This window comes from Giraffa tippelskirchi, chromosome 10, assembly GCF_054371585.1.
Source record: "Giraffa tippelskirchi isolate mGirTip1 chromosome 10, T2T-mGirTip1v1.2.pri, whole genome shotgun sequence".
Taxonomy (NCBI): Eukaryota; Metazoa; Chordata; class Mammalia; order Artiodactyla; family Giraffidae; genus Giraffa; species Giraffa tippelskirchi.
In genome coordinates this window covers 57,226,915-57,244,618 of record NC_137284.1, presented here as the reverse complement: position 1 = coordinate 57,244,618, position 17,704 = coordinate 57,226,915, and the positions used below count along the sequence as shown (strand labels likewise).

Sequence of the window (17,704 nt, the reverse complement as noted above, 5' to 3'; positions counted from 1 at the left end):
TCTGAAGTCTTGAATACATTATTAGTATTAGTAAACATGACTGAGGCTCAAAAGAAGAAAAACCCAAAGCAGATTTTATCTTTACTATGCAGCAGATTCAAGCATCGTAAAATACTTCTAGTCTAATCGAATTTCAACTAACTTCTCTGCACGTGTACATAGCCGCTCAGTCCTGTCCAACTTTCTGCAACCCCATGGGTTGGCGACACCATGGGCTGTAGACCACCAGGCTTCTCTGTTCATGGGATATCCCAGGAAAGAATACTGGATGGGTTTGCCATTCTCTTCTCCAGGGGATCTTCCCGACCCAGGGACTGAACCTGCATCTCTGGGTATTCTGCTTTAATTGCCTTTTTAAGGTTAGTTATCTGAAACCTATTAAAGGATATTGCAAGGATTCTGAGGAGGCTGCCATTCAGCAGTGCGGTGGCTTACTGATTCTCAGTCCTGGCTACACTTTATATCACCTGGGGAAGTTTAAAACTTCTAGTACTATGACCTCACTCCCCTGACATTACAATATACTAGATATGAGGTGAAGCTGCACACTGATACTGTTTTGAAAGGGTTCATGTTATTCTAATATGCAGCTAGGCTTAAGGTTAAGAAAGATTGCTGGCTATATTCTAGGGCAAGTAAATTTTATTTTAAACATCCTCTTAATGTTGTTTTTCTCATCCAAGATTTTGTTGCATGAAGTTCCCATTGAAGGACAGAAAAAAAAGAGAAAGAAGGTTTTGTTGGAAACTAAACTGCAAGGTAACAGTGAAATAACACAAGGCATATTGGATTATGTAGTGGAAACCACAAAACCAATTTCTCCTGCAAACCAAGGTATCAGAGGTAAGAAACTTTTCTTTTTAACACAGTTGGTTTTAAATGCTTGTGAAGGAAGACATTTTAAAAAATATATTAAAGTCAGTTTCTTTTTATGTTCCTTTTCATTGAAAATCTTGAAAAAGACTCAAATTTCTGGGTTTTTTTTTTTTTTAAGGTGGAACCAAACTCCCTTCAAGAAGTTCCTTGACTATAATGCTTTTTAAGTTTAAAAACATTTTTTAAATATTTGAATAACTTTAAGTAAAAAAAAAAAAAATTGAAAAATATTTTTACAGTTTCTTTTTTTTTAATTGGAGTATAGTTGCTTTACAATGTTGTGTTAGTTTCTGCTGTACAGCAAAGTAAATTAGCTACATATATACATAAATCCCATCTTTTTTTTATTTCCTTCCCGTTTAGGTCACTTCAGAGCACTGAGTAGAGTTCCCTGTGCTATATACAGTTGGTTCTCATTAGTTACCTATTTTATACATCATAGTGAATATATATGTCAATCCCAGTGTCCTCAATCCATCCCACCCTCCCCGTCTTCCGTTTGTTCTCTATCTCTGTGTCTCTATTTCTGCTTTGCAAAGAAGTTCATCTATGACATTTTTCTAGATTTTACACATATGCCTTAATATATAATATTTTTCTCTCTCTAACTTACTTCACTCTGTGTGACCATCTCTAAGTCCATCCATATCTCTGCATATGGCACCGTTTTGTTGCTTTTTATGGCTGAATAATATTCCACTGTATGTATGTACCACATCTTTACTCATTCCTCTGCTGATGGAATTTTAGGTTGCTTCCATGTCTTGGCTATTGTAAATACTGCTGCATTGAACATTAGGATACACATATCTTTTTGAATTATGGCTTTCTCCAGGTATATGCCCAGGAGTGGGATTGCTGGATCATATGGCAGTTCTAGAAAAATATTTCAATTGTGTTAATGATTTGTTCAAGAAAGAGAGGAAGCCAAAGTGGCTTGAAAACTAAAAAGAAAGCACAAGTTATTTTTGTTAGAAGTATATTTCCCTAGATAAGTATCTTTGAACTACTATTTTTATTTCTCTACTCCAGGACACAGAAAACTATAAACCTCTCTCCATAACTAAGTAACAGTTAAGATTCTGTGCACTAGAGCAAGTCATGTAAATTACCAGGTAGCAGAGGTTTTCTTCCCATTTGGTCACAAGAAGAAAATCATTTTCAAAGAGCCAAACTGAACTGTAGAAATACTCGCTCTGAAAGGTTCAGGCCCCATTTACAATATTAGATAATCTATAGCTTATGAAACTGATTAAATATCAATGATCAATTTTATCAGGCTGTGCCTCACAAGAAGCAGATAGCAGTTAGAAGTTCTAGAAATTATATATCTCTGTCCAGAATTCACGCATTATAATTAAAAAGGTAAAGCTAATTTCAGTCAGACAACTGTTGAAAACAGTTGTTGATAGTGAAGTAAAACATACCTCTCTGTGCCTAAACTTTTGTTTTTTTAGAGCTTATTCAGTTTTTTTTTTTTCTGTTTGTTCATCTTTATAGAGGATAGTTATATAATTCATCTGTTTTCACTGAAGAGACTATTTTTGTTGCAGAGATAAGGCTGAATCATGTCATTTGATTTGTTGGTTATTTGGGATACTTGTTCTCTAGAGATAGCTGAACTAACCCTGTTTCATAACTTATGAAGGTACCATTTACCATATTTTACCTCCCCAACAGGTAACCTCCTCAATAGGGCCTGAAGAGTTTTTGCCGCTCTGACCATTGTAACTGGAGATTATAAGCAGTTCCTGCATAAACTTACAGATCTTTGATACACATTCTGAGTCCCACAGAGAGAATCCCCTTTCCCTGATTATCAGATTGACTTTTTAAATAAAGTAATCTGGAAATTGATCTTAGCTGAAAAAGGGGACTATCCCTGTGGGTGATCAGGCACCCTGAAATATGTCTAGCACAATTATGTCTTGTATACTTAGAGAGTAGAATGTGCTAATAAATTTTCAGGCAGCTTTTAATAAGAGAAATGAAAATAAAGAATTTTTACTTAACTAAATAGTTAAAATAATGAACCATACCATACCTGACTATCCTATTCAATTGAATTTTTCTAAAAGTGTGAAATATTTTTATAGAGAATATGATTTCTTACATAAACATCACATGAAAATTACAAATGACTTTATAACTGCAGTAGTTTTGCCTTTTTGTGCAATGCTATATGTAGTTTACAAAGCACTACCACAAATACTTACCCATGAAATTCTTAAATTGATCCTGTGAGTTGGTACATGGTCATTTTCACATCTGTAAAATGGAAATGCAGACATAGGCACCTAAAAAAAATCATATTCCCATTTGTGGAGGAGTTAGGACTAGCACTGTATTTCCCAACTTGTAGTCAGTGCTTTTCTCCTCTCCCGACCCCCCCACTGATCTCATGCTGCTGCTGCTGCTAAGTCGCTTCAGTCGTGTCCGACTCTGTGCGACCCCATAGACGGCAGCACACCAGGCTCCGCCGTCCCTGGGATTCTCCAGGCAAGTATACTGGAGTGGGTTGCCATTTCCTTCTCCAGTGCATGAAAGGGAAAAGTGAAAGTAAAGTCGCTCAGTAGTGTCCGACTCTTAGCGACCCCATGGACTGTAGCCTACCAGGCTCCTCCGTCCACGGGATTTTCCAGGCAAGAGTACTGGAGTGGGGTGCCATTGCCTTCTCCGACTGATCTCATAGTTGCATATAAAATTGGCAAAGTAGTCAGTTTGGATCACAACTAGGTTTAGGGACGCTACAAGGCAGGAAAGATTAAGCGGGACAAGAACTCAAACCAGACAAAAGTAATATTGCCTCTGAAATTTATTAGAATGTTTTTCTTTATCTAACACTTATATTTTGTACAAATGTCAATTTTGTAGAAAATTGTTTGGGGGCTATAATAATAATGGGCCATGAAAGTGAAAAGTGAAGTCGCTCAGTCGTGTCCAACTCTTTGTGACCCCATGGACTGTAGCCTACCAGGTTCATCCATCCATGAGATTTTCCAGGCAAGAATACTGGAGTGGTTTGTCATTTCCTTCTCCAGGAGACCTTCCTGACCCAGGGATTGAACCCCGGTCTCCCGCATTGTAGGCAGACACTTTACCATCTAGCATTTTGTGAATGAATGAAGCTGTTTGAACACTTGTAGTATCTACTTGTCCACAGATGGCATCCAGCCAGGCATTCCTACCTGGGTCGAGAACAAGGTTCTGTTTCTGGGGGTGGAGAGGTTGGAAGGGTTGATAAAAATCATAACAAAAATAGCCAGAAAGTGAAAGGTTTCAGAGTGAAAAACTTATAGGTTATTATTTGTTGCCCCCTTGCTGCCAAATCAGGAATAACAGACTAAGAATGATGGTTAAAATTCAGAACAATAATTTATAGCCCAATCAGGTTTTAATAAAGCCTGAAACTGAGGATGGAGGTTGAATATTAAATGAAGGGTTGCTAAACTTTAAGACTCTGTAATTTATATATACTACCCTTCTTGGCCAGCTCAGACTTCAGTGAAATTCTCATCATCTACATCCCAACTGAATGAAGACGTACATGCCTCTTCACCTTGCAGGATGCTCTGCTGTTCAGCTGCTCTGTCAGTCCTTAGTGGGGCGGATTTCCTTGCTGTGTATGGGGAGCTTCTCTCCTAGTGAGTCAGAACCAGGGATCTGTTTGTTAATTGCCTACAGAATGATGTACATTATTATCAGAATTACCAGTTTTTATTAGTGCATATAATAAAATTGACTTGTTATATTTCAGTTCCTCTTGATACTGCCTTTAAAATATTTCTTCTAATTCTCAAGGTAATTTATAAGATTTTAAAAGGCCCATTATTTTTATCTTTACTGACTTAAAATGATTAGGAAAACGAGTGGTACTGATGAAGACATTTCCTCTGGATGGGGAGAAGGTGGGCAGAGAAGCGGCGTTATTTATTGTTCCATCAGTTGTTAAAGGTAAAGCCTTGAGTTTCGTCTTGTGAATCTTGGTGTACCTTAGGTGCTAAGCTGAAGTCTATGGAGGAACTTAGGAATTTTGAATCATAGTTACTATTGCAATACTGTTGTAAAATACATGTTTTTAATATAATGGAAGATGGAGAAATTTGTTTCTTAACGACATTTTGATTCCCAAGTAATATTCAGGCTTCTGGACTAATCGTAAAGTTTTTGTTTCTGTTTTTAAAAGTAGAATAAATAAGTGAGGAAGGAAGCCATAATAAAAACAAAAAGTTTTCAGGTTATAATGAGGGATTTTTTCAGACTGCGCTATATAAATAGAATAGAAATAAAAATGTATGTATTTTGGAAAATTAACAGATTATCATCAGAACCTATCTTGTATTTGGGATAAGAAAGTGTCAGTTTTAAAATACTCCACCAACAATAATGGTAATATTTAAAGAACTTAGATCTAATGTGAAAATTTAATTTGAGCTTTGACAAGGAATTTATCTTGGAATAATAGAAAAAATATTGGGCTTCAGTCAGACCTGCAGTCCACTAATTTTTTGTTATGGGCAAACCACTTCTTTAAGCCTCACCTCTTTATCTGTAAGATAGGTATCTGCTCCTGCTTGATTCGTTGTGCTGGAAGAATCCAATGAGGTATTAGATGTAAAAATCACTTTGAAACCTGTAGAGTACTGGCCTCATGTAAGGTAGTAATCATACTGATGATATATTAATGGCCCATTGTGGGCATCTCATTAGACTGCTGCTACACGGTACCTAACATATATTTTATTAGCCAGCTCTGCCATTCCAGATTTCTTTTTCCCAGCCATACTTAGGTTAAATAGTTAAGCATTTTACATGATATTGGAAATCTTATTATTAATCAGAATTTTACAACATTGTTGAGCAAGAGAAAGGGGAAACAATTTCTATAGTCCTACAAGATTCTAAATCCTGCATTCACCCAATTGGACAAGGTCACAGAGCTGGCCAGCCCTTGAATCCAAGTCTTCTAATTACAAGTCTAGAACAACTTATACTTATCAAATTTTTAAACATACTGTATACTTTTTAAATAAAAAACACGCAGTTGTAAGCCTTTTATATGATGGCATAAATCTTCATTTTTCTTTTTCAGATAATACTAAATATACTTATACTCCAGGATGCCCAATTTTTTACTGCTTACAAGATATTATGCGAGTCTGTAGTGAATCCAGCACTCACTTTGCTACACTTACAGCAAGAATGTTAATAGCCTTGGATAAGTAAGAACTGCCATTAAAAATATTTTTTAATAAATCAAATACATATTCATAATAGAAATTAGCTTTGTGAGATAGAAGTACTTTATGGCTGAAAATAATAAAATTTATAATATATATGTTATGAAATGGTAAGTTTTTGAAGTATAATATAAAAATTTTAAACCCCAAAGATAAGATTGTCCTGATTTGTTTGCAACATGTTAATTTTATTCTTTGAAAGTGACAAAGATTGCCCTGGCTTAAGAATTAAGATTCCTTTGTTATAAAACTAAGATTTATTATTGATTTACCCTTATTAGTGAACAAGTCATTTAACCTGTCATGCCTTTGTCCTGTAACAGCAGGTCTAATGTCACCTACATTTCAATGGTTTAAATTTTAACGTGGTTCATGTTTTTGAAATGGTTTTAATTATTTAGTGTTATATACATTTTTTTGCTATATGCATTTAAAAAAAAAAGTTTGCTGTGTCCAGTAATAAAACTTTTATTTACTTAACTGAAATACTTACCTAACACTAATTAAAATTATAAAAATCTGAATGTAGTATTAGAGAGAGTTAGATAGTAGTTTACTTTTTTCATCTTCACTTTAGAACAAATACTTCTACTGCCTCTTCTTTCTATTTTGCCAGGTGGCTAGATGAACGTCACACACAGTCTCACTTTATTCCAGCCTTATTCCGACCTTCTCCTCTTGAGCGGATAAAAACTAATGTTATAAACCCTGCATATGCTACTGAATCAGGTCAGGCAGAAAACTCACTACATATGGGCTACAGTGCACTAGAAATAAAGAGTAAAATGTTAGCCCTAGAGAAAGCAGATACCTGTATTTACAACCCTTTGTTTGGATCAGATCTTCAGTATACAAACCGGGTAAGAATTCTGGCTCTTATTTCAAAAGATATTTCATTTCAAAATATAATTTATTTTTCCTGAGACAAATACATATTTTAGTAATTGTAAACACTGAGATGACATCCTCACTTAGCTCTGTTTTTATACATTAAGGTCATAAAGCTCTTAAACAGTTTTTGTTCTGTTTTCCCTTTCTAGGTAGATAAAGTGGTAATAAATCCATACTTTGGTCTAGGAGCTCCGGACTACTCGAAAATCCAAATTCCTAAACAGGAAAAATGGCAGAGGAGCATGAGTAGTGTCACCGAAGACAAGTACTGCTCTGGTTTTACTCCACTTTGCTTTTTTCAAAGCCTATATTCTAATGTTAAAAAATTATTTTAAATAATATATGCAAATACTATGCAATGTAATCATTGCATAAATGATTTAGTTCAGTGATGTGTAGCCTTCATAGATGTGTCATATTTGTTTCAAAACAATGTGAATTTCAACAGTGCTGCTGTGTTTGTTTTTCATGATTAGGGAACGACAGTGGGTAGATGATTTTCCTCTCCATCGAAGTGCCTGTGAAGGAGATTCGGAATTATTAAACCGACTTCTCAATGAAAGATTTTCAGTCAACCAGTTAGATAGTGACCACTGGGCACCCATTCATTATGCATGCTGGTAAATAGATTACTTATTCTTTTCTTTTTAGAAAGAATGAATCTTTAGTTATTAACGTTAGTGTTTCTTTTCAAAGCTGTTCTCATTCCAGCCACTTTTTCCTCCACCATGTTTGTTTGTCTTCTGAGCTTTCTCTGTAGGAATCTTTGATTACTATGCATGTACCACAGCATCTGCCCCATGAAAAGTATCATTAATGTTCTCAGGCATTTCTTAGGTCATGAAGTAGGATAGCTAATGACTAACAAGTGCAACTGCACAGCACTTGGTCCCTTATTCACCCTTGCAATTTCTATTGTTTTGAACTGGAGTTGTATTATGTTTGCTTATCCTTATTATAAAATTTACATGTGTTAGCTACATATGATTTGATCTTGCATCATGTTAGGAAAGTATTCTTTTAGTTCTTTGGAAAGCTGTGGTATCTGGAAACATCCAAAAGTTTTCATTAGAATTAAAGCCTTTTTTTTTTTTGATGAGAAGGATTAGCTCTCAGGAGTGAGGTTAGCTCTCTCCACTAGTTGCCTATGTAGTTCTTGCTCTTGTACTCTTCTCACATAATCATAACTCTTCCCCTCAGCCTGGGCTGAGTTCTTAAATTTATGTTCATAGCAGTAGTTAACCATTTGTTATAGCCTGTCCTCTAGAAAGGATGTAATTAAGTTTTTTACCCTTATATATATTTTTAATTTATTTATTTTAATTGGAGACTAATTACTTTACAATATTGTGGTGGTTCTTGCCAGACATTGACATGAATCAGCCACGAGTGTACATGTGTCCCCTGTCCCGAACCCCCCTCCCACCTCCCTCTCCACCCTACACCTCTGGGTTGTCCCAGTGCACTGGCTTTGAGTGCCCTGTTTCATGTATCGAACTTGGACTGGTTATCTGTTTCACATCTGGTAATATACATGTTTCAATGCCATTCTCTCAAATCATCCCATCCTTGCCTTCTACCACAGAGTCCAAAACTCTGTTCTTTATATCCGTGTCTCTTTTGCTGTCTTGCATGTAGGGTCATCATTATCGTCTTTCTAAATTCCATATATATGCATTAATACACTGTATTGATGTTTTTCTTTCTGACTTAACTTCACTCTGTATAATAGGCTCCAGTTTCATCCACTTCATTAGAACTGACTCAAGTGTGTTCTTTTTAATAGCTGAGTAATATTCCATTATGTACATGTACCACAACTTTCTTATCCATTCATCTGCCGACGGACATCTAAGTTGTTTGCATGTCCTGGCTATTGTAAACAGTGCTGTGATGAACATTGGGGTACATGTGTCTCTTTCAATTCTGATTATTTCGTGTGTATGCCCAGCAGTGGCATTGCTGGGTCATATGGCAGTTCTATTTCCAGTTTTTTAAGGAATCTCCACACTGTTCTCCATAGTGGCTATACTAGTTTGCATTCCCACGAACAGTGTAAGAGGGTTCCCTTTCCTCCACACCCTCTCCAGCATTTGTTTGTAGACTTATTGATAGCAACCATTCTGACCAGCGTAAGATGGTTCCTCATTGTGGTTTTGATTTGCATTTCTCTGATAATGAGTGATGTTGAGCATCTTTTCATTTGTTTGTTAGCCATCTGTATGTCTTCTTTGGAGAAATGTCTGTTTAGTTCTTTGGCCCATATTTTGATTGCGTCGTTTATTTTTCTGGTGTTGAGCTGCATGAGCTGCTTGTATATTTTTGAGATTAATTCTTTGTCAGTTGCTTCATTTGCTATTATTTTCTCCCATTCTGAAGGCTGTCTTTTCACCTTGCTTATAGTTTCCTTTGTTTTGCAAAAGCTTTTAAGTTTATTAGGTCCCATTTGTTAATTTTTGCTTTTATTTCCATTACTCTGGGAGGTGGGACATAGAGGATCTTGTTGTGATTTATGTCAGAGAGTGTTCTGCCTATGTTTTCCTCTAGTTTTACCTTATATTTCATGGGAAAGTTTCTTCTGACTTACTGTTTAAAATGAGCTGCTCTGGTTAGCTTGAGAAGTCCCTACATTGTTTACCGCCTATTAAAGTCCACAGCTTTTTAGCTGCATGGCATTGAGCAAGTTACTTTACTTCACCTCTCTGCATCTTAGTTTATTTATCTATATGTAAAATACAGTAACTAGATCATTTCCAACTGAAAGTGTTCTGATTTCTCTGATTTCAGTATTTGTGACTAAATAGCTAAATATAGTTGCTTTTAATATATATCTTTTCTCTATTGACAGTATGCTATTTCCTTAAAAATATCCTTTATTAAATATGCTCAATTTTCTGCTTCCTTAAAAATATATTCTTTTATTCTATAAATGTAACCTTAACTGTTTTCCCATTATAGGGAATTTTTATACTCAGATTTGAAAAGAGTTACCCTAAATCTTCTCTCACTGAACTTACAATTGTTTCTTCAGATTCCTGGTAAATACTGGTAGCAGCAACAGTACCAGAAGAAATCACATGCTTTTCCTTGAGCTAAACAAAAAGAAGTAGAGAATATAGTTCAAACATCATGAATTGAGAAAGACAGAGCCAGTGGATTTTAGCTTAGGAATCCCAAAATTACATTTGCTTGTATTGTTGCCCTTTCTGTGGCAGGGCCTCATTTCCTTCTCTATTAAGAGGTAATTTTTTCAACTATGTATTGCATAAAAACAGGAGTATGGTATAGTATTTAATGTGCTTTGGAATGTACCTACATTTCAGTCCCTACTGAATATTTTAGTTCGTAAAAGTATGGCCTTTAGCAAATTAGTTAATGTCTCTTAGCATCTGTTTCTTTATCTAAAAGATGAGCTTAATTTTAGTGCTTTTTTTTTAAGATTAGAGGAAAAAATGTGAATAAATGCTTGGAAGGGTACCTGGCAGTAATAAGCACTCAAAAAAATGGCTGTTATTAAAGTATTATAAAAATTTAAAGATTTTGATGTCTGAATCTAAAATTCATTCATCTGTTGTATTTTTATTTGGATATTACTCCAACACTGAGGAAGAGTTTTATCCTTCAATAAAATCAAATTTCCATCAGCTGGAAATAATAACCGAGTTTAATACACCAGTAGTAGTAGTAATATGGGTCACCTTGCAATACTTTTAATAAGATAGATCATTTGGTTGGTGTGAACTTGAATGAAGACTGATTAAACTATTTAGTAAAGAACATAAATTACTTTATCTTGGAAATGTACTCTCACTAATTAATACTAGGATTAGAAGGGGAATACTGGGCTGTCCTATCAAGAGACTGGGATGGGGTCTGTCTTTATAAGCTTAGACAAGGTGTTTTATCCCTCTTATTCTGTCTTCTCATCTTTAAACTGAGGGATTTTATTAGATCAGTGCTTCTCAAACTTTTGTCTTAAAACTCCTTTTATTCTTCAAAATTACAAGATTCCAAAGAGCTTTGGTTTATGTGAAGTAATACCTAGTGTTGTATACTTTATTAGAAGTTAAAACTGAAAAATGTCTTAAAAATTTAATTATTTTAAAATAGCATATTAATATAAATGGCAGAGTTTTCCAAATATATGTTATTTTCCAAAATAAAAAAGTTAATAAGAAAAGTAGCATTGTTTTACGTTCTTGCATCTTTTTACTGTCCAACCTTGTAGAAAATAGTTGGATTCTCACATCTGATCCTGCCTTTAATTTGTTGCAGTTTGCATGCCAGGAAGCTTCTAGAAAACTCCACTGTACACTTATGAGAAAATCATAGTGAAAAGGGCGAATAACATCTCAGTATTACTATGAAATATGTTTTACCTAGAGGACACGCTGAAAAGCTTTCAGCGATCTTCCTGGTTTCCTGGATCAGTCTTTGAGGATCACTTAATTAAATCACCCCTAGGATTGCTCCAAGCTTTAAAAATTATCATATTAATGACAGGTGCCTAAAAACTTTTCTTTACCAGAATCACCATTTCCAAAACTATTTAATTTGGCTTTCTCCCCATATGGGTAACTTCTCAGCCACTCAGTAAATGTCTCACTGACATCTCATATTTTCTCACCTCTCTCAAATCAGTGTCTTCTCTCTCTGATAGTACTTCCAGGCTTCACATCGTTGCTAGAGAGTGTTTTAGAACGCTGATGATTTGGCTCCCTACAAATTATTCCATCTGATTTCATTTGGGCCTTCACTGCAGCGAGCTGTGTATTGTCTTTGTCTCATTCATCCTGTCAAGCTTTTGGTCCCCTATTTGAAACCTAGGAGCTTCCCTGGTGGCTCAGACGGGTAAAGAATCTGCCTGCATTGCAGGAGACCTGGTTCAGTCTCTGGGTTGGGAAGATCTGGAGAAGGGGATGGCAACCTACTCCAGTATTCTTCCCTGGAGAATCCCCACGGACAGAGGAGCCTGGCGGACTACAGTCCATGGGGTCACAAAGAGACAGACACGTCTCTGTACTTTCTGCTTCTCTGTACTTTCTTTTCTCTTGTCTTCAAACATACGTGAATCCTCTCCCTACTTGAAAAAGAACCTTGATTTGAACCTGCTGCCTCTTCTGGCCACTGTCCTGTTTCTTTCCTTCCTTTCACAGCCAGACTTCAATGATAACGGGACCATACTCACTGCTTTCTCTTTTTCAGTCTTCATGAACCTTCTTAACCTTTTCTGAGTTTTTAATCTCTTTCACTGCTCTGCTGCATTTAATGCTATTGACCACCCCTTTGTTTGCAGAACAAATGGCAGTTGAAAGGGCAGCTATAATAGAGCTATAATGAAGGTCAATACAAATGCAAGATAATAATTGTTATCATTATTATTATTGAAATACTGATCTTCATCCTGTGACCCAAGCATGTTTTATATTAATAGTATGGAAACTGTTACACTAAGATTCAGAAAATTATATTTTAACTGGTTAACCATGAGACCTTGGGCAAGTTACTTAACTGGTACAAGCTTCATTTTTTTCATCTGTGCATTAGAAATATCTCTGCCTGCCTCATAAGTTGTTGTGAAGATTATATTAAGTAATTACATAAGGAAGTACCTTGAAAACTTTTTAATCATACACAGTGTTTTTTTTACTTTAATTATTTTTGTTATTACTTCTTGAATTGTCCCCCTCAGTATCTTTTCCTATCCTGAAAGTATGTTTTTCAAGATGTATTTCATTGTTCTAAGATGTTCATCTTTCTCTCTCAGAAAGATTTCATCCATTCTCCCAGCTTTAACAGGCTCAGTTGGATGAATTTGTATATTCTGATACCTCAAGCCTTTGACTTCCTCTTGAGTATCAAGTCTGTGTTTTCAGTTGCCAGCTGAACAGTTTAGTCACCCATTTTCTTAATGCATGAGGCAGTATGGAGAATGCAAAGATATAACTTTCAAGGGACATCCAAGCTGACAGAAATGTATATATACAAGGATGAAAGTATATAATGAAATTAAAATAGTAAAAGTAAAATGGTTAATTATAGTGAGAATATATAGGAGGTAGTTGGTAAACTGTTTCAGAGAAATGACAGAACTTAACCTGAAATAAAATCAGGAGGAAGAAAAAAAGACATCTCAAGAATAGCTAAGAACATAAGCAGACAGTCACATGAATGAGAAGGGTAGGATACACGTGGCAGGTTCAGGGCACAGAAAAGCCAGAGCATATGTGAAAGGGAAGAAAGTTGACAGTAAATTGGTTTAGTTCTAAAGATGTGCTGTTTGCCCCTCAGATGCACCGTATCTAACAGCAAATTTCCTTTCCCTTTTTACCCATTTATTTCCAAAAAAATGAATTGCCTTTCCACCATTGCATTAGATTGCAGCCTTATATAAGTCTCTGTAACCAGATGGTAAATTCACTATGTCTGGCACATTCTTTGTACTGTTTGCTTACTTTTTTTCCCTACTACCTAGAATATTTTACTTCTCTTCAGCATCTCTTCAGTTTTCAAATTGTTCTTCTATCAGAATACTTTTCAGGACTCTCTTAGACTGAAATCTTATCTTCCTTTTCCAACATTTTCTAAAGCATCATTATATACTATTATGATTTGACAAATATATATATATATATATATTGATTGTTACCCTCAACTGTTACTTAAATTTTACAGCACTGTGTAACTTATCTCACGTGTTTGTTTTCCTCTGATTACATTAGAAGCCTTTGCCAGAGCAGAGACCATTTATCTTAACATGTCTTTGTGTCTTTCACATTGCCTCATTCAACAGCTACATGTAAATTAGGTCTTGGGCGTATTGTAAATCAAAAAAAAGCATTATTAAATTTATGAGTTACTTTCTGCTCCTGAAAATCTTTTTGACTAAAAATTTTATCTCCCTAACTTATAAGTTTTGTATTATATTTTGTATGATTGTGATTCTGTGTCCTGTGCTCTGTCTTGTATTTGAGATTATATTTTCTCCCATTTGATCAGAAATAGAAACATTTGAATTAAATCAGAGTACTTCATAAGAAATCCATAAGCACTGAAAACATTTACATAAATGTCTTCATTCCTTGTTCTCTGCCATAGAAAAATCTTATATTTCTTCGCAATGTCTGAAATTTGGATTTTTCAAACACTTCATATGACTTCTGTAGGTGTTTTATTTTTTTGTAGGTATGGAAAAGTTGAAGCCACTCGCATATTGTTAGAGAAAGGAAAGTGCAATCCAAACCTTTTAAATGGACAACTTAGCTCTCCTCTTCATTTTGCTGCTGGAGGAGGACATGCTGAAATAGTACAGATCCTCCTAAACCATCCAGAAATTGACAGAGTAAGTTATTTTGCAGGCTTTTTTTTTTAACGTCCAAACAGTAAATAACTAGTAATGACACTTAAAATGTTTAGTTGTACACTTGAAAGGTCAGGTGAGAAATGAAAACAAATTTAACCTGTATATAGAATAAGTAATATGTATACACTTTGCTTTTAAATTGTAATAGAATACACCTCACATAAAATTTTCCATTTTCACCATTTTTAGATGTACAGATCAGTGGCATTAAGTACATTTACATTGTTTTACAACCATCACCACCATGCATCACCCAAATGTACATAAAATTTAGCTTCCTTTCATTTTAAATAAAGTGTCTCCTGTATTGTAGGGAGATTCTTTACCAACTGAGCTATCAGGGAAGCCTTTATATAAAGTGTATTTTCTAAAAAATATCTTAAAGAAGGAAAAAGATATTTTGGAATTTGTACTAACAAATTTGTAAAGGGAAAAATAATAGCTTTAACAAGACCTTTGTTGTTGCTATAAACAGAATTTTTGAAAAACAATAGCCACAGTGATTAGTGCTTTGAGTCTTTCATCTTTGGCTGTACATGTTTACTTGAAGTATCGTATAGCATGCAATAAGTATGCTTAATACGTAGTTAACACTTGCCAATAGTCTTTTTAATGAAATTTTGATTGACGGATATTTTCCCTTACTTGTATATTTGTAATGCCTTTTTTCTTTAACCTGTGATTCTTCCCTCACATTCCTAGCACATAACAGACCAACAAGGAAGATCTCCTTTAAATATTTGTGAAGAAAACAAACAAAATAATTGGGAAGAAGCTGCAAAATTGTTGAAGGAAGCCATTAACAAACCAGTAAGAATTAACTTAATAAATATTTGTTAGAGCCAAGCATCATATTTAAGTTGATAAGTAATTTGAGGATCTGTGGTAAGAATGGAAGGATGAATGTATGGATGGCTTCTTTACTACTTTTATAAAACCTCATGTTTAGACATCATAAATATTAAATTTGCTATCATTTCTAACATTTGGGCATTCTTGCATATCAAAATAAAAGTTTGCATAAATCTTTCAATCACTTAAAATTAATCTAATTCCCAATGTAATCTCTATACTTCATATGCTGATTACAAATTGTAACCTGTTCATTGAAGCATCTCTCTCTACTTAGGTCTTCTAAGTGAAGTGAAAGTGTTCATTGTTTAGTCATGTCCAACCCTTTGCAACCTCATGGACTGTAGCCTGTCAGGCTCTCCTCTGTCCATGGAATTCTCCAGACAAGAATACTGGAGTGCGTAGCCATTCCCTTCTCCAGGGCATCTTCCCAACCCAGTGATTGAACCCAGTTTTCCTGCAGTGCTGTCTTTACCATCTGAGCCACCAGGGAAGCCCCTAGCCCTTCTAAGCAATATGTTATATTTGTAAATAATCATATTACACACCATTCAAAAATTTAATTACTTATCTAATTCAGATTCCTTTTCCTCCTTAAGATTAGTGAATGGGTTAAAATAAAAGAGTTCCTAGTCTTTTATTTTGCCCATTCAGCTTAGCCTTTCCATCTACTTATGTACAAAATAATTAGCAGTGGCATTAAGATAGAGAAGAATTAACAATTAGAAAAAACTCTGTTATGCCTCAAAGTTATAATGACAGTAAACTGGTTTCAATGTAAAAATTGTTTGAAAACTTGCAAACCAGATAAAAGAATTTATACCAACTAATAAAGCATAAAAGTTTTATACCAACAGGATATAACCCATATGTCTGAGCCTTTCCAGACATTTCCATTAACTAGATAATATCTACTTGTTGAGTATTTCTGTAAATTTACCACCATGAAATGCTGAAAGTGATAAATAATAAATACATGATCTCTGTCTTAAAGGGAAATTTCACACATTCATACATGTTTTTGTCAAAACATTATTCCCTGAGCACAGGACAAAAGCAAGGAAATAGATAAGCAGTACAGGCACCCTTATATTAACTTCATTGCAATTTACTTTCTGATTGTATTGTTAAAAACACATTTTTATTTCTCATATAATCTTTAAATCTGGATGTATAAGATAAAAGGAATTAGGTACTCTTACCTAAAATGAACTGTCCTGGAAGTTGTTTGGAGGCATCAGTTACTTCCTCTAACAATAAAAATGAATTGATAATATCATTTCTCTCTGTGATTTTCTGAACTGGAAGAAAGAAACTGGCTCAAGGTCCATTGTTCATAACTTTTATCTGCAAAGTCCTTTATCACAGATTCCTCTTGGGACAAATTATCACTGGTACACATTTCTACATTGTAGTTTGTGGCCCACTAAACTCATGAGGTAGTTAACTAACACCAGATTTAGTTAACCAAGTCTATATCCCCCATTTAGTATTTACATTGTACATTAATAGCTTTAAAGTATCCTCTCAGAAGATTTTGAAGTTGAATATTTTTTTAAAAACCATTTGTCTTTGTTTCTCAAACTTATTTGATCCTGGAATATTAAGAGGAAAACATGTTTAAAAATAAAAATAATGGAAGTAAATTGCCAGAAGTGGTTAGAACTCTAAGCTTCCAGTGCAGGGGGCACAGGTTTGATCCCTTATTGGGCCACAAAGATTGCAAGCTATGCAGCAAGGCAAAAAGAGAAAAAGTAAAATATTGCCAGAAGATTCTCACTTAAAGTAGTTTTTCTGATATTTTCGATATTAGAAATCTATAATGAAGCAGATGAAGTTGAAGTTAAATCATTTTTTTGGGTTGGGATATATAATTTCTACCCAGGTTGCATAATTTATTATCGTTCTTTGTCCTAGTATGAAAAAGTTCGGATATACAGAATGGATGGATCATACCGTTCTGTTGAACTGAAGCATGGAAATAATACTACAGTGCAGCAGATAATGGAAGGAATGCGTCTCTCTCAAGAAACACAGCAATATTTCACTATTTGGATCTGTTCAGAAAACCTCAGTAAGAAACTTGTTATTCTGATGTATAAACCTCATATTCCTTTTTGAGACTGAGTTGGTAAACTGAAGTGTAGCATCAATTATTATTGACTTTTAAATTTTCAAATGATATAATATTCTTTTCTTTTACATAAATTGTTTATGTTCAAACTGCTGAAACAGATAAGCCTCTGCTTGCTCCTGGCCCCTCTTTATTCATACAGTGTTGGGGTTTTTTTTTTACTAATTTTATTTGTTTATTTATTTTTGGCTATGCTGTTCTTCACTACTGCGTGGACTTTTTTCTAGCTGTGACAAGTGGGGCCTACTCTCCAGTTATGGGGTGAAGGCTTCTCCTTGCAGTACAGCAATAGAACTGTGGCTTCTCTTGCTGCGGAGCACAGGTCCTAGGGCACGTGGACTTCAGTAG

The 17,704-nt window shown here is 34.9% G+C and overlaps 2 protein-coding genes across 9 annotated transcripts in view; one reads left to right on the top strand and one right to left on the bottom strand.

Moving 5' to 3' along the window:
* The window catches only part of ANKIB1 (ankyrin repeat and IBR domain containing 1), a 177,266-nt gene extending 162,941 nt beyond the window's left edge, over positions 1-14,325 (bottom strand). Inside the window, exons 1-6 of the mRNA XM_081531349.1 lie at positions 14,251-14,325; positions 10,025-10,099; positions 5,418-5,463; positions 4,436-4,517; positions 3,093-3,173; positions 1,490-1,752 (exon numbers count right to left, since the gene is read on the bottom strand). The gene's annotated coding sequence lies outside the window, so the exon portion shown is untranslated. The remainder of the gene's footprint in view (positions 1-1,489; positions 1,753-3,092; positions 3,174-4,435; positions 4,518-5,417; positions 5,464-10,024; positions 10,100-14,250) is intronic.
* The window catches only part of KRIT1 (KRIT1 ankyrin repeat containing), a 41,640-nt gene that overhangs the window by 6,699 nt on the left and 17,237 nt on the right, over positions 1-17,704 (top strand). For all 8 annotated transcript variants that reach the window (XM_081531371.1, XM_081531374.1, XM_081531370.1 and 5 more), the window contains 9 exons: positions 684-843; positions 4,738-4,830; positions 5,969-6,098; positions 6,733-6,976; positions 7,157-7,272; positions 7,484-7,627; positions 14,193-14,349; positions 15,073-15,180; positions 17,140-17,296. In XM_081531371.1, coding sequence (XP_081387497.1) covers positions 684-843; positions 4,738-4,830; positions 5,969-6,098; positions 6,733-6,976; positions 7,157-7,272; positions 7,484-7,627; positions 14,193-14,349; positions 15,073-15,180; positions 17,140-17,296 — 1,309 coding nt within the window. The remainder of the gene's footprint in view (positions 1-683; positions 844-4,737; positions 4,831-5,968; positions 6,099-6,732; positions 6,977-7,156; positions 7,273-7,483; positions 7,628-14,192; positions 14,350-15,072; positions 15,181-17,139; positions 17,297-17,704) is intronic.